Source organism: Spermophilus citellus, assembly GCF_964194105.1.
Source record: "Spermophilus citellus genome assembly, chromosome: 15".
NCBI classification, from domain to species: Eukaryota; Metazoa; Chordata; class Mammalia; order Rodentia; family Sciuridae; genus Spermophilus; species Spermophilus citellus.
The window spans coordinates 93,460,046-93,475,063 of NC_138195.1; the positions used below are offsets into that span (position 1 = coordinate 93,460,046).

Consider the following 15,018-nt stretch of genomic DNA (forward strand, 5'->3'; position numbering starts at 1 on the left):
CAGATTCCCTTTCTGATAACACTAAGATCTTTTCATCAGATCATTCTGAATAATTAAAAATCTGATTTTATTTTTCTAGGGCTACAAAGAGAAGAATAAATTCATAGCAGCTCAAGGTAAGCTTTTTACTAAATTAACTTCTGAGCATTATTTAGGTAAAATGATGTGACTATCTACCTGCCAAAGATACCAGTCATCGATATTGGATTTTTCTGCATGTGTGTGTGTGTGTGGTGTGTGCTGCTATGGTTAGCAGGCATGTCCAATGTCCGTGCACACCGTGGGTGTGTGTAGATAGACACACAGTCTATTCCACACCTGCACCATCTACACACAACCCACAGCAGCTCACTGCTGCTCTTCCGGCACATTTGGTGGGCTGGACCCCCTTCACTTTCTCTCCCTGGTCTCCTTGTAGCTCCAAGGCTGGGGCAGGGGGGCTGAGTTGCCTCTTAGATGAAGGCCCCTGCCAGGAGGACTCGGCCATAAAATCACGCTCTCAGCCTTGAACACTGTCTTGCACTTGAGCCCTTTGGCCCAGCTTCCCTCCCCTCCAGCAGATGCTGACTCTGCAGGGGCCCCTGCTGCGCGCAGTGGGTATCAGAGGAGCTAAACTAGAGTTCCCTGACTTCCTCCTCTTGGGCCAAGAATCTCTAGGTGGGTCCCAAAATTCACAGTTTATGATAATAACCTGGAAAGCTTGTCATAACCCAGATTCCCTGGGAAATAGAAACCCACCCACATTCACGCACAGAGGATCAGAGCTATGTCTAGCCGAAAGTGTCAGGAGACCTGACAAACATTGGCTAAAAAGAGATAAAAGCATGTTTTTCTCTCCTATGAGCAGGCATCTCAGGGGAGGCAGCCCAAAGCTGGGACAACAGCTCAAGGGAGGGGCTGCTTTATCTTTCTGCCCTGCTCTCCTTCTCTTGTTGCTCCCAGCCTCAAGGTCACAAAATGGCTGGTGCACCTCCAGGCACTGTGTCTTTAGTGGACAGGAAGTGGACAAAGGGCAGAAGACTTTCTTCTAGAGACACACTAAATTTTGTTCACATCTTATTGGACAGTTTTATGCTAAGAGATTGAGATCTTGACCAAAGGGGGGGGGGTGAGAAGTGGAAGGTGAGTCATCAACCTGCAATCTCCCCCCCTTTCACACCACACACACACACGTGCGAGCGCGCATCTTTTATGAATCAGAAGTTTTGGAGGGGCCTGCTATTCTGAGAAATGAACAGGTCACTTTGAAGGGTAGCATTAGACCCAGCCCTCCTCTGAATACCCCTTTAATGACCATGAATATAAGAATCCAAACGCAGCCGGCATTCACTTGGGTGTCCTGGGTGTCCTGATGCAGGACAGGCAGGGATGGCCGACACTGGCTCTGGCATCTCAGGGTCTGAAATGCCCAACCAGCTGTGCTGTGCCCAGGAAGGACAGTGCAGTTGTGCAGGCCAGCAGGAGCCAGGCTAGGGCCCAGGGGCTTCTGCTCATGCCCTTGACTCTGGACCTGTCCTCCGGGCTCAGGCCCTAAACAGGAGACTGTGAACGACTTCTGGAGAATGGTCTGGGAGCAGAAGTCCGCCACCATCGTCATGTTGACCAACCTGAAAGAAAGAAAAGAGGTGAGTCCCCACCTCGGGCTTCGTGCCTGCCCCTCCCCTTCCTTTGCCACGACTGTCCCTTCTAGCCAGCAGTGCAGGGAAAAGCACTCAGGGACTTACAGCACTTTCATCTTAAAATAAATTCACCATGCTCCTGGACCCCCGCCGCCCTGCTGTACAGCCGAGGGCTGTCTCCCCACAGGGAGCAGCGGATTCCAGAATTGAGACCCGTCTGTGTGGGGTATGATGTGGAAGGCCTCAGACCGGGGAAGCACCGTGGCCTGCTTGTCCTGCAGATGAGAGATGCACGTGGGAGGGAGGAAGGGGACCCCAGCCACCATGAACAGCCACAAAGGACGGCTGAGCTGCCTCATGTCCTCCTCAGTGTCCCCCCCCCACAGATGGGCTCCCTCCCAGATGCTAGGATCAGGCTGGAGCAGGGCCACGGAGGGCCGCGGAGGGCCGCGGAGGACCGCGGAGCCCCTGGAGGCCTGTGGCCCAGGCAGGACCTGATGTGGGTAGTGAGCTTGTTCTCCAAATGGAAGAAGGACCCAGAGCCTGAAGGAGGCTTCTTCAGTGGAGCAACCCTGTGGGCAGAGCGTGTCCCGGCATGTCCAGCATGAAGGGCCTGCATGGGGGGAATGTCTGTCCTGCCAGCCCCTGCCCAGGCCTCTCCTGCACGGCAGGTGATGGCCAGGCCCCAAGGGCACCTGGGCATGCTGAGGGCTCTGGGGGGAACTGAGCTTTCGAGAAAAATGGGGGCGCAGCCAGGGCGGAAGCCTTCCTAAGGGTTTCCACCTGAAACGCACAGGAAAAAGCCTCTAGTCACAGATTCCGGCCTCTGGTTGGTCGGAATGGCGTGGGGGTTTCTGTTCAGGTTTTGAGGGACAGGGCTGGGCAGTACCACGCCTTCTCACAGTGACTCTGCCTCCTCATCCTTTGTCACTCATGGAAAGAATGACGGGAAGGAAGCAGGGCTCAGAATTCTTCCTTTCCTTCCCTGGGCAGCTGTGGAGGAGCCCCCACACTGTAGACCAGCAGGTCACCCTTCCCCCGGGCCCGGGACCCCTGTGACTGGCCACCCACACAGGCAGTCTTCCCGGGGCTGCTTCTCCAAACAGGAAGCACAGGCCCAGTGCAGAAACTGTGGCTAGAGGACCCCCACCCCCGTATCCCCCACGTGCTGTTGCCCAGGGCTTGGCCCTGCTCTCTGATCCTCCTCTGGGCCTCCTTCCGTGGGTGTCCCTCCTGTGACTCAGTGCTGCCTGCCGGAGCCCAGATGAAACCATTTCTCAAGAGAGTTCCTTTTTCTCGGCTGCTTGCACTTTGCTTGTGGTCTCCTGCGTCCACTTCCTGAGGAGCACGTTGTGAAATGAGGCTGGCATCTCATGATTGATGGAGGGAGGGGAGGCGAGGACCCAGGGACAGTCACCCGGAGCCTGTCAGGGCCTGAGCCTGAGCTCCTTCTTGCTAGAACCTTTCCAGGCAGGAATTGTGGGCTGGTCCCAACAGCCCCAGGGCAGGGCGAGATTCACCCAAACCAGGACCCTGGGATGTTCTCTGGCTGCTTCAGAGACTCCCTGTGAACATCTGGGAGCCTGGGCCAGGATGTGGTGGGTGGGGGCTGGGGGAGGTGTCCCATGGGTGTCATAACACCAGGATGCTGGTCTCTGGTAAATACCAGGCACTTCATGCTCTAGAGGATTATTAATCCTGGAAAATTGGCCAGTTAGCTGTGCCACCCCTGGGCCATTCCCAAGACAAACTGTCAGATGCCGGGAGGCTGGTTAACTTTCAGAGACTTCTCAGTGCAGCACCCACATAGCTCCCCTCTTGCTGCGAGTCCCCATTCATTCATGTGCTCGGGCTGAGAGAAAACTCCTACAGGTAGATGCTAGGGGCACCAGGAAATAAGGGCACCTGGAGCCTGTGTTTGGGGCTGTTTCAACTTCAGAGGGTGAGATGGTAAGGAAATGGCCTTTCTGTAACCAAGTGCCACCTGGCAGATCCTGCATCAGCCCATCCTCCTGGCTTCAGGCTTCTGCCCTTGAACAAGGCCAGGAGGTGCTGCTAACAAGTGCTTGGTGAACAGGCAGAGGGAGGACCTACTGCTCAGCCCTGTGTGAAATGTCTGCAGGCGTCCTTGGGGACAAGGAGTGAGCTTCACTCTAGCCTGAGGGCTATCTTGGGTCAGGTTGCCCAGCTCTGAACAGAGCAGGCTGAGGCCAGCTCCACACGTGTGTGGCTTCAGTGAGCAAGCAGACCAAGAGACCACAGCTGAAACCAGCAAGCCCAGCCAGGCCTGGTCCTGGGGCTTCTTTCCTATGGTGCGACCTCACCTGCCCCACTGATAAGGGAAACGCTCTCCAGCCTGCTTTCCCATCCCCAGGAACTGTGTCTCAATCCTGGTCCAGGGGCCCTGTGTGGCCGGCGGGGGCTGGGCCGGGTGATGAGGCACCCTTGAGGATCTGTTTGTTTCTGTGTGTTGCTCCATGCAGGAAAAGTGCTATCAGTACTGGCCTGACCAGGGCTGCTGGACCTACGGGAACATCCGGGTGTGCGTGGAGGACTGCGTGGTCCTGGTGGACTACACCATCCGCAAGTTCTGCATACAGCCGGTGAGCATGCCCCGCAGCCACCCCGCCAGGGCCATTCCTGGGAGCACAGGCTGGGGGTCAACACATTTCCACACTCTACAACACAGGAAGCTGCGTCCCTCCTGCAAGACCCTCACGGAGGGGGCTGTGACAAGTCTGCAGAGAGGCTGTCTGTTCTGTGGCTCCCTGGGAAGGAGGAAGAGTCATTTGGCAGGGCAGGGCATCCGAGTCCCCCTCAGCAGCAAGCTGTCATTTCACGTGACGTGGAAGGCAGCTTATTTTTATTTAATTAGTTTATTTATTTTAGTCTAAAAGTATCCCATGTGTAGATGGCCATTTCCGGTTTTTTCCCATTTTCTACCTGGTGCATCATGGTTGCACATGCTGATGGGATTTGTGGCTGCATATTCACACATGCGCACAGTGCACAGTAGGTGACAATGCCATGTGGCCTAGCCAGGCCCCGGCCCTCCTCCCTGCCTGCTGCCCCCACTCCCGCTGGTCCTTTCCTCCACTGGCCTCCCGTCACGTTCATGAGATCCCTGCCCACCCCACCCTGCCTTTCTTCTCCTTTTTCCTCTCCAGCCTCCACACAGGACAGAAAACATATGACCCTTGACCTTCTGAGTTTGGCTTATCTCACTGAACGTATTGTTTTCAAGTTCTATCCATTTTCCTGCAAATGACATAATTTCATTTTTCTTTATGGCGGAATAAAACTCCAAATATACCACATTTTCTTTATCCATTTATCTGTTGATGGCCACCTGGGCCGATTCCATAGTTTGGCTGTGGTGAATTGAGCTGCTATAAACACGGGTGTGCATGTCTCGCTGTAGTGTGATGGCTTTAACTCACTGGGGAGAATACCAGGGAGTGGCATGGCTGGGCCGTGTGGTGGCTCCATGCCTGGCGTTTGGAGGAGCCTCCTTAGTGGTCGTACTAATCTACGACCCCACGGTGTGGAAGGGCCCCTTTTCCCCACATCCTCTCCGCATTTTTGCTTGTGTTCTTGATGGTTGAGGCAGCATTTTTTAAAACAGTTTCAAAATGTGTCCAAAACCTCCTTGTTGTTTTTCACACTTCCTGTAGTTCCCCACTAAAAGAATAAGGCAGACATTTTATCAGAATTCAAGGATAGAGTGATTGGTATAATTAAATTTAAAAATATGAGGCTGAGATTACTAGAAGCCACAGCAAGAAAGGGAGAGAGTAAGTTTTATTGTTCTTCTCACCCCTGCTTTCCTCTCCCCTGGATGCACAGGCACTTGCACACACACGTGCACATGCCAACACACACACACCCCTCCAGACATACCGCGAGCCTTCCATGGTCTGGGGCAAGTGAACAAACCCACAGGCTCTGGGTCCCAAGAGCAGAGAGGCTCTGGGGGACCTGGGGTCTCTGATGAACAGGCCCCCTTTTTTTCTCCCCAAGTTGAGACACTCCAAGGGGAGGAGGTGCTGTTGCTGATCGCTCAGGACATGGGAGAGAAGTGGGGCTGTGCAGGGAGAGCAGGGTAGGCCCCTCCTTGAAGTGAGCTCTCTTAGGACCTGCTCTGGGGATGTCTGGCTACTTGAGGCCTGCGTGGCCTGGGCATGGCTAGGTGCCCACGGCCCTGCTCCCTGCCCCCTGCAAGAGCCCATGGTGTCAGGTCCAGAGCCAGCAGTGGTCAGGCCCAGGGTTCCCACTTGGGCATTCTTCACATTGATGGGCACTGACACCCAAAGAGCCCCTGCTGCCACAGCCTGATGGCCCTGTGGAGTCCAGGCAAGGACCTCAGTAGGGATGTGGGTGGGCAGGGCAAGGACCATCCCGCCGCTGACTCGCCGTGCCCTCCACAGCAGCTCGCCGAGGGCTGCAAGGCCCCGCGGCTGGTCTCGCAGCTGCACTTCACCAGCTGGCCTGACTTTGGAGTGCCTTTCACCCCCATCGGGATGCTCAAGTTCCTCAAGAAAGTGCGGACGCTCAACCCCGCACACGCCGGGCCCATCGTGGTTCACTGCAGGTACCAGGGTGGGCCGTGGAGGGAAGCCTGGCTCGTGAGACAGTGACCAGTGGACAATGTCAAGGTGTCAGAGGGGCAGGCCGGAGGCGGGACACAGCTGTGCCGTTCCTGAGTGGCAGCTCTGACAACCCTGCAGGGAGAGAGCAGGGGCAAGTTCAGGGTCTCCCCAGCACATCCCATGTAGCAGAGCCTAGCTTCGGTGGCTTTTGAGAAAAGACCCAAATATGTAAAATCAACCAAACAGAGAGACCCAGATTGACTGTGGGAGTGGGGCCACAGGCCCCCCTGGGCCGTCCCCTCTGCTCCCCCAGGGACCTCATGATCCCTTGGATCCCAAGGGACACACCCAGGATGTCCTCCCTTGCCAGGACACAATTATGCCCATGATAACCAGAAGAAAATGTTTGGCTGCTGATAAAATTACCCACACAGCCTCCTAGAAAGCTGCTGGTGCCTGTGGCCCTCGGAGAACGTTACTGAGGTCGCAGCGCCCTCTAGTGGTCACACCGTAGACTCACCCCTCAAGCACCCAGGAGAAGTTTCCCTAAGTGACTTTCCTCCGGCTCTGTCCTGGAGCTCCAGCCCACCCCAGGCTCTCCCCAGGCTCCTTACTTCAGGGGACTGTGACCCAGGAGGTGGCATCTTTCTTCTTCTCCAAAGCGCGGGTGTGGGCCGGACGGGCACCTTCATCGTGATCGACGCCATGATGGATATGATACACTCGGAGCAGAAGGTCGATGTCTTCGAGTTTGTGTCACGAATCCGCAATCAGCGCCCTCAGATGGTTCAGACAGATGTGAGTTATGCCTTCTCCCACCCTGGTCTGAGCTTGCAACGCAGCCTCAGGGCCCTGGCCAGACAGGCACGTTGGGGCTCGCGGCCCCTCCCCTGTGGCCCAGGTGTTGATAGGCAGGTAGCATCCAGGAGCACGCTGAGCATCAAGCCTGGCTCCCTGCTCATTCTGCCCTCCCTCCCTTGGGCCCTGGGGACTTCCCAGCCTTGTCCTCCATGTCTTCATAGGCCATGGGTGACTATGCTACCCCAGGTGGCCCCTGGTGTCCTCAGTTTACACCAGTGTCTACCATCCTCTTTACTGGAGGGCCTAAATGACCAATCTCTGTGGCCATGAATCTGACTTTTGCCCCCAACCTCCCTCCATGGGCAAACAGAGACGAGAACAGCCCCACTGTGCCCAGGGCAGAGTCGAGGCTGGGCACCCCGGGTCTCCCGCAGGTGCAGTACACATTCATCTACCAAGCCTTGCTGGAGTACTACCTCTACGGGGACACGGAGCTGGACGTGTCCTCCCTGGAGAGGCACCTGCAGACTTTGCATGGCACTGCCACCCACTTGGACAAGATCGGGCTGGAGGAGGAGTTCAGGGTGAGTGGGCCAGGGTGCACCACCTCCTGGTGGGTGGCCAAGGAGAAGGGATGACAGTGACCCTTGAGATGGAGCCTTTCCCTCATTTACCCTCTTGGCTAATCCCGGAAGAGCAGGGCACGTGCTAGATCACGATTTCAAGGAAGAATGGTGAGGGGCTTTCATAGCTTTGGAAGCAGGGGGTGAGGCTTGAGGCCACCTGTTATCTCCTAATGCGAGGCGACTTATTGGAATGGAGACAGGTGTTCCCCGTGTACAGGGGCCCCCACAGTAGGACTGTTATTGGCTGAGCACTTTTCCCAGGAGTTATAACTGCATCACTGTGTCCTATCAATTGTGCAGAAATTGACCAATGTCCGGATCATGAAGGAGAACATGAGGACCGGCAACTTACCAGCAAACATGAAGAAGGCCCGAGTCATCCAGATCATCCCATGTAAGGCCGCCTGCTCAGGTCGCCACCCCTCAGGGCAGACTGGGGCTGGGATGGGCTGCTCTCAGTTGCTGAGAGCCTGCTGACCAACCACCTCTATAAACCAGGGTCAGGAGCAGGTGCCCTCAGATCCAGACTCCTGGGCCCCTGGATGCTATTATCAAATATTGAGAAGAGAAGACCTTTCTGGGGCACCCAGGTAGCCCAAGCAGTCCAGGTGTGTCCCAGCCTGGGATGTGGCCCAGAGGCAGGGGGAGGCCCCGGACTGCCCTGCAGGGAGGACTCAGGGAAGCTGAGAGGGTTGCCACGGGCAGGCCAGGCCTGGGCCCTTATTCTGGACCCCTGCAGAGGGGAGCGTGAGTGTGGGCTGAGGCTATGTGGACAGCCAGATTGGAGCCCAAGGCAGCTGGGCCTTTCCAGGAAGAGACGTGGGGAGGGTAAGACCAGGGCTGCAAGTGGAGCTGGGGCTCTGCTGACTGTGGGCATGGGAGGCAATGGTCAGCAAGGAGGTAGGAGCCCACATCTGGGGTCTCATCCAGTGGGGGAGAAAGAGAAGTTAGGGCGAAGAGTGGACACTGAGGGCACCAACGCACATGGGAGGGAGGTGGGACAGCGCCCGGCCAAGAAGAGGGCAAGCCGTGTTGCAGACAACGTGCCCTTGACAGACCCACTGCTCAACAAACGCCTGCCGCGTCAATGCTGGAGTGGGCTTGCTCTCGCCGCAGTCACCTGTGCTGCGGAGAGCAGAAGTTCCTGGGGCTGGGCCAGCTTTCCCCACTCAGACCCGTGATTCTCCATGGCCACAGTATCCTCAGGCCGCCAGTTCCAGCTCCTACTGGCTACGCTCTGTATTCCTTAAAGTCAGTGGTTTTAATATTTGCAATTTAGTATGTATCATATCAGTTCATGAAACATGAAAGAAATAACTGGATTATTTTCAGAGCTTTCCAAAGAAACAAAATAAAACTTCCCTAGAAAACTTTATTAACCTGCTTTATATGGTAAAGGCCCCAAAGAGGTGGCCTCACGTTTTGGAAGTGTGTAGCCAGAGGTCAAGGTTTTCAGGGCAGGACAGTATCTGTTCTCACTGAAACATAATGCCATTTGCAGATGACTTCAATCGAGTGATCCTCTCCATGAAAAGGGGTCAGGAGTACACGGACTACATCAATGCATCTTTCATAGACGTAAGTACTGTAGCCTAAGGTGTGCATGGTGTGTGTGTGCCTTCCCGTGTGGCCACACTCTCTGGTACCTTCTTTTCACCATAGAAGGCACTGGCAAGTCTGCAGAAACTCAGCTGCTGGTAGCCAAGTTGCTTGCTTAAAAAAAAAAAAAAAAAAAAAAAAAAGATTGTGCTTGGGAATAGGCCATGACACTGCGGGGTCAGTGGCCATTTCTTCACCAGCTTCCACTTCGAGCTGCTTTTCTCAAACACACCCATTACACCCCAGCCATACCTCCAGGGCTTCTGAGGCTTCCTCCCTGGGCTATTTCTGTGACTTGTACCTACGATATGGGCCATATCGTAGGATCATGTGTCCAGGCCACAGCATGTCCTTATGCACAATGGCATCTGCAGAAAAGCAGGCAGGATAGACCTTGTGGCCAAATGCACATTAGTGTTCCCGTTTGCAGTTGAGGAGATGACTCCAGATGTCAGTGGGGCCCTGGTGGAACTGGGATTTGAAGCACCTTCCTCTGGCTCCACGCCTAGGTCCCTGCCCAGACCCCCGCCCCACCAACATGCTGTAGTTGGTAGTTCACAGTAGCCATTCAGAGGGGACTTCAGGTGCTGGAGGTGGAGGCCAGGTGTGGAGTGCTCAGGTGAAGTGGGCATCCTGGCCTGCTTCATGGGTGTGGGGGGTGTGCGTGTGCACACACGTGTACACCTTGGCTTTGGTTCAGGCCATGAAGATCAAGTTTCCCTTCTCAGGCCTGGGGCTGTGCTAAGCGCTCCTGGCAGGTGGTGGCATCAGAGATAAGGAAGCCAGATTCTAACCTCTGCTCCCCCACTTGAAGGGCTACCGCCAGAAGGACTATTTCATCGCCACCCAGGGGCCGCTGGCGCACACCGTCGAGGACTTCTGGAGGATGGTGTGGGAGTGGAAGTGCCACACGATCGTGATGCTGACCGAGGTACAGGAGCGAGAGCAGGTGAGCACTGCCACCGGCTCAGGTCCTCCAGGGCATCTGGGCACCTGCAGTGGCCACGGCTACCCCGGACGGCACCTCACCTGCTTGTGTCCTGCAAGCAGGTCAGAGATGAGAAGGGTCCTACTCCACCCTCTGCCTTTCTGGGGGTGGAGGGGGTGTTGGCCTAAACACCCCTCTTAGCCTTAGTTCAAATCCTGATCCTGTGTTAGTTGAGATCACCACCCGCTGAAGAAAGAGACAGACGTTGACATGCGTCCCCTGCTGATATTGTCCTAGTCAAATCAAGCACGTTTCTGTTTCGTTTTCCCAGTAACCCACCCTTGGCCCTCTCGTATTTACTTCATAATGTGACAAACATTCGTGAACCCAACAGAGAAAGCTTCATGTAGGTGAACGAGCCCAGCACCACCCAGTATGAGTCTGTTTATCTTAATGTCTAGAACAGCAAATCCTTGGGGTCCAAAAGGAGGCCACCTGTTGCCAGGCTGAGGGGAGGGGAAGGGGGGACGACAAAAAAGACTTGTTTTTGCTTATGTCTGAACTTTATATAAAGAGTAGTGTTAGATGTGTGCTCCTCGAGGACTGGATTTTTCCACTTAAGTCTGGGCTTCGGTTGATTTTCTGTGTTGGCATCGCCCCGTTTCATTACGCCCCTTCTTTACCTTCCTCCTGCCGTTTTCCTTTTTACCAATGGTGCTGCTGCCCCTTATTGTACACGTCTCACGATGCACTGGGTGGGGTCTCCAGTGTGCCCTCCCCTGCAGAGCTCCTGCAGTGGGAATCTGCCAGATGATTCTCAGCTGCTTTCCTTCCAAACTGGTCTGCAGAGGGCTCACCTGGGATGTGTAGGATCTATCACCCGTTACACGCCTAGTGTTCTGGGCGCCCTAATCCGTGTGAGTAAATAAATGTAGACACACCTCTTCCTGGTCCTGATTTGCATCCCCCTGACTACTCCAAGGTGGAGCACACTTCCCCCATCTGTGGCAGCACTTTTCCTCTTGTGTAAAACGCCTGCTCTGCTCTGCACCGTGCTCCCTCCTACAGGGCAGGGGGCCCGTTCCTGATGATTTGTAAGACCTCTCTGCATGCTCTCCGTGCTCTTCCTGGTTGGTTTCATGCATTGCAAACACCTCTCTGCACTTAGTGGCCTGTCTTTTCACTCTCGATGATGTCTGTTAATAAGAGATGTGAGTTTCACTCCAATCAGCTGTTTTTAATAGTACCTCATTTGGTGCTCACTCATTGGGGGCCTTATTTAGTAAATCCTTCTGTATCCCAAAGTGAAAGGATATTTTATTCTTCTAAGGGTTTCACAGTCTTGTTTTTAGCCTTAAGTCTTAGCCTATCCAGTTTGTTGTTGTGAGGGTTCCAGGCTACTATTATGGAAGACAGCCCCTATCCGGCCACCTCCAGGAGGCACATCAGTCCTGCAGGGTAAGGGCCAGGGATCCAGTTTTATTTTTCCAGCTCTCTTTGTTGAATAATCTCTCCTTTCTGTTCTGTATGAAGTTCCATGTATGTATTTATTTCTAGACTCTATTCTGGGCCCTTGATCAACAGGCATTAATGGATATCACATTCAGATTCATATGTCATTTTCTTGGACAGGTGAAATATCTTAAATGGTTTGACAACAACTCTACATCATAAGATCAAAAGCAGTAGTAGCCAGGTGTTACCAGACTTAACATTTCATCTCCTCTCTCAAGGATAAATGCTACCAGTACTGGCCGACAGAGGGCTCAGTCACTCATGGAGAAATAACCATTGAGATCAAGAGTGATACCCTTGCTGATGCCATCAGTATACGCGACTTCCTGGTCACCTTCAATCAGGTATTGTTGCCCTGGCTCTTTCAGCTCTTGCAGACCTCATGAAGCCTCCTCACTCAGGGATCTGCTTGTCACGGTGCCAGATCCAGGCCTGTGCCTGTTACCTGCCAGGCTCTATCTGCCTTTTCCTGAGTCCCAGAGCACATGAAGAGCTATCCAGTGGCCAGTCTCCCATTGAATCCATACCTCCTGGTGGTCACCTTGCTGGAAGCTGAGGCTGTGAGGCAGAGGCCCACCCATCCAGCATTACTCTCCCATTCCAGCCAGGGCGGTGACCTCAGTGGTGAGCAGGAGAGGATGAGATGAATGAAGCCACAGAGGCCTCTTGGGGCCCTCTGCCATGGACCTCCTCAGAACCCCCATCCAGGTCCCCTTTAGGTCCGGGGCTCTGATCACCTTTGCAAAAACTCTCCGTGACCTCTGGGTCAGCAGGGTGAGATGACTCACCTGTGGGTCTCGGTTCTGAATTCCAGCCAGCCAGTCCAGGGGGTCACACAGCTGCTAGGCATAAGCATGACTTGCCTCCAGCCTCTGAGCCCTGACAGCTCAGAAAGAGGATGTCCTTCCCTGAGCACAGCTGTCCTTATATGTCTTGGACCCAGGACTAGCCAGGCCCCTTGGATAGCCTGGGGGGAGGGAGATGACATTGGTGGCCACACAGGGGCCAGGGAGGGCTCTGGGCCCAGCCAGACTCGTGACAGGTCGGTAGATCCAGCGGGCATGGACCTGCAGTGCTGAGACCCTTCTCCCATGCAGCCCCTGGCGCGCCAGGAAGGGCAGGTCCGCACCGTTCGCCAGTTCCACTTCCACGGCTGGCCCGAGATCGGAATTCCGGCCGAGGGCAAAGGCATGATCGACCTCATCGCGGCGGTGCAGAAGCAGCAGCAGCAGACCGGCAACCACCCCATCACGGTGCACTGCAGGTGAGCGCACCAGCAGACCCTGCCGCCCACCCGGCAGCTGGGGAGCAGAGCCCGGGAGTGCTGCGGGCATCGTGAGTCCCTAGATGTGTCCCTTCCCTTACACACTTCACGCGTGACATCACATAGCACGTGAACGCCATCCCAGTATACACGCAGAAAGCACCTGCAGGAGGCTTTGGGAACGTGGTCCTGAATATCGTTCCGGGCCTCTCTAGCCATCCTCCCTCCTGCGCCAGGAACAGTCGGTGCTGCCGAAGGACCACGAGGGTGGGGGTGGGGGTTGACCACATGAGGGGATTCAGGTTGGGATCCCTCATCGCCACCCCCCACCCCATCATGGGCAGGGGAAGAGGGACATCCCAGGGTAGAGTGTCCCTGGAGGCAGTGGATTTCCCCCTGAAGGACCTGACAGCACCTTGTAGAGAGCATAGGGTAAATCCCACCAGATCTGAAGACCCGCCCTCCATAACCTTAACCCCAACAGGCTGGCGGTGCTGTGGCCATCCTCACAAAGTTCCTCCAAGAAGGTACAGAGCACTCCACAAAGTGTTGAAATATCAAATGAACTCCATTAATTCGTTCAATTAATACGTGTTAATAAAAATAATAGCAATCATAATGGTTACTAAGAATTTAATAAGAACCCCCTTTTTGGTCTCCCTCCGGGCATCTTCTAGTCCTGCCTGAGTAGCCCATAAGTATAAGAGAAAGATACACTGTGAGAACCCTGTGACCCTTGGCCTCCAGGACAGCATCTTGGCCACAATGGAACTCTCCCAAGGCTCTGCCAACTTGGGTTTGGGGTGTTTCATTCTTGGTGGTGATGATTTGCTTCTAAAGCTGTGATTCTGTTTCACTTCCCACTTCTTATGACCTGCCTTTCCTCCACCCGCTGCCCCATATAGTGTGGCCACCAGAGCCCCTGCCTAACTAAGAGGGGTGGGACTCTTTCCCAGTGTAAGGCCACCTGAGTGCACTCCTGTCCTGACCAGGAAGCAGAGCTCACACCTGGCGCTCAGTTCCAGAGGGCTTTGCAGAGGTCATTTAGAATAAAGTAGAAAGGCGTGGCTTCCTGAAGAGTTTAGCACATCGAGGGCACAAGGGGTCCCACCTGAGGAAAGGCAGATGTGGGAGAAGGCAACACAGCAGGTCAGAGCTGCTGGAAGAGGCTGGGCAGTCCCACCTCCTGTCGGCCTCTGGCTTGGGCTATGCTAAGAGCATCTGGCCCTGCTCTAGACATTAATGGATATTCACATTCACTCCACGCTCACTGCTCAAATCCGAGGTCTGACCATCCTCAGTAGTGAGCACCTGCTGTCATCCCTCAAGTGCCACTTTTCAGGGTCCCCTGTTCCAGAAGACAGGCCTGCACAGTAAGGAGGGTGTGTGCCAGGATCCTCCTCCCTCCCTGGACCTGAATGGCAGTGTTCCCATTTCTAATGAGTTCCCAGGTGATGCTGAGCCCACTGCTCCCTGAACCACACTTGGGGAACCCCTGGTCTGCACAAGGAAAAAGGGAAATGCTTAAAAACTGTAACTGTCTGATTCATTTCACAAACCAGCTGGTTCCTGTAAATGGGGATGTGCTCTAGCAATGGTAGGTTTGCTGAATCTTGCTCAGAAACTAAGCTCCAGGAAAGATCACTAAAGAGCCAGTCAAACTCTGCTCCTTTCCAGTGACTGTCACTTCCATGCTGGTGTGCAGGGGTGGCTGTAAGCTCTCTGTGTACAAGCTGAATGATCATCACCACGCACTTTCTGTCCACAGTGCAGGAGCTGGGCGAACAGGTACATTCATAGCCCTCAGCAACATTTTGGAACGAGTAAAAGCTGAGGGACTCTTAGATGTATTTCAAGCTGTGAAGAGCTTACGACTTCAGAGGCCACACATGGTGCAAACCCTGGTAAGAACCTGAACGATAAGGATGTTTCCAGAAGAGTGGAGGATTGTGTCGTGTGTTTGATGTCTGTTTCATGAAAGGTGCTCCAGCGTGGGAAGGTGGAGGGTGCGATTCCTGGGGCAGAGAGCCGCTGCAGCTTTCCACAGTGAAGCCGCAGACCCTCCCTTCCTCGGTCT

General features: G+C 54.6%; 1 protein-coding gene across 7 annotated transcripts in view; it reads left to right on the forward strand.

Moving 5' to 3' along the window:
- The window catches only part of PTPRE (protein tyrosine phosphatase receptor type E), a 128,664-nt gene that overhangs the window by 109,315 nt on the left and 4,331 nt on the right, over positions 1–15,018 (forward strand). For 5 of the 7 annotated variants that reach the window (XM_081267989.1, XM_081267991.1, XM_081267994.1 and 2 more), the window contains 12 exons: positions 80–116; positions 1,528–1,625; positions 4,103–4,222; positions 6,047–6,210; positions 6,871–7,006; positions 7,444–7,593; positions 7,936–8,029; positions 9,137–9,213; positions 10,049–10,183; positions 11,896–12,021; positions 12,775–12,941; positions 14,710–14,845. In XM_081267989.1, the coding sequence (XP_081124115.1) occupies positions 80–116; positions 1,528–1,625; positions 4,103–4,222; positions 6,047–6,210; positions 6,871–7,006; positions 7,444–7,593; positions 7,936–8,029; positions 9,137–9,213; positions 10,049–10,183; positions 11,896–12,021; positions 12,775–12,941; positions 14,710–14,845 (1,440 nt within the window). The remainder of the gene's footprint in view (positions 1–79; positions 117–1,527; positions 1,626–4,102; positions 4,223–6,046; positions 6,211–6,870; positions 7,007–7,443; positions 7,594–7,935; positions 8,030–9,136; positions 9,214–10,048; positions 10,184–11,895; positions 12,022–12,774; positions 12,942–14,709; positions 14,846–15,018) is intronic. The other 2 variants (XM_081267990.1, XM_081267992.1) reach the window with 1 other exon arrangement.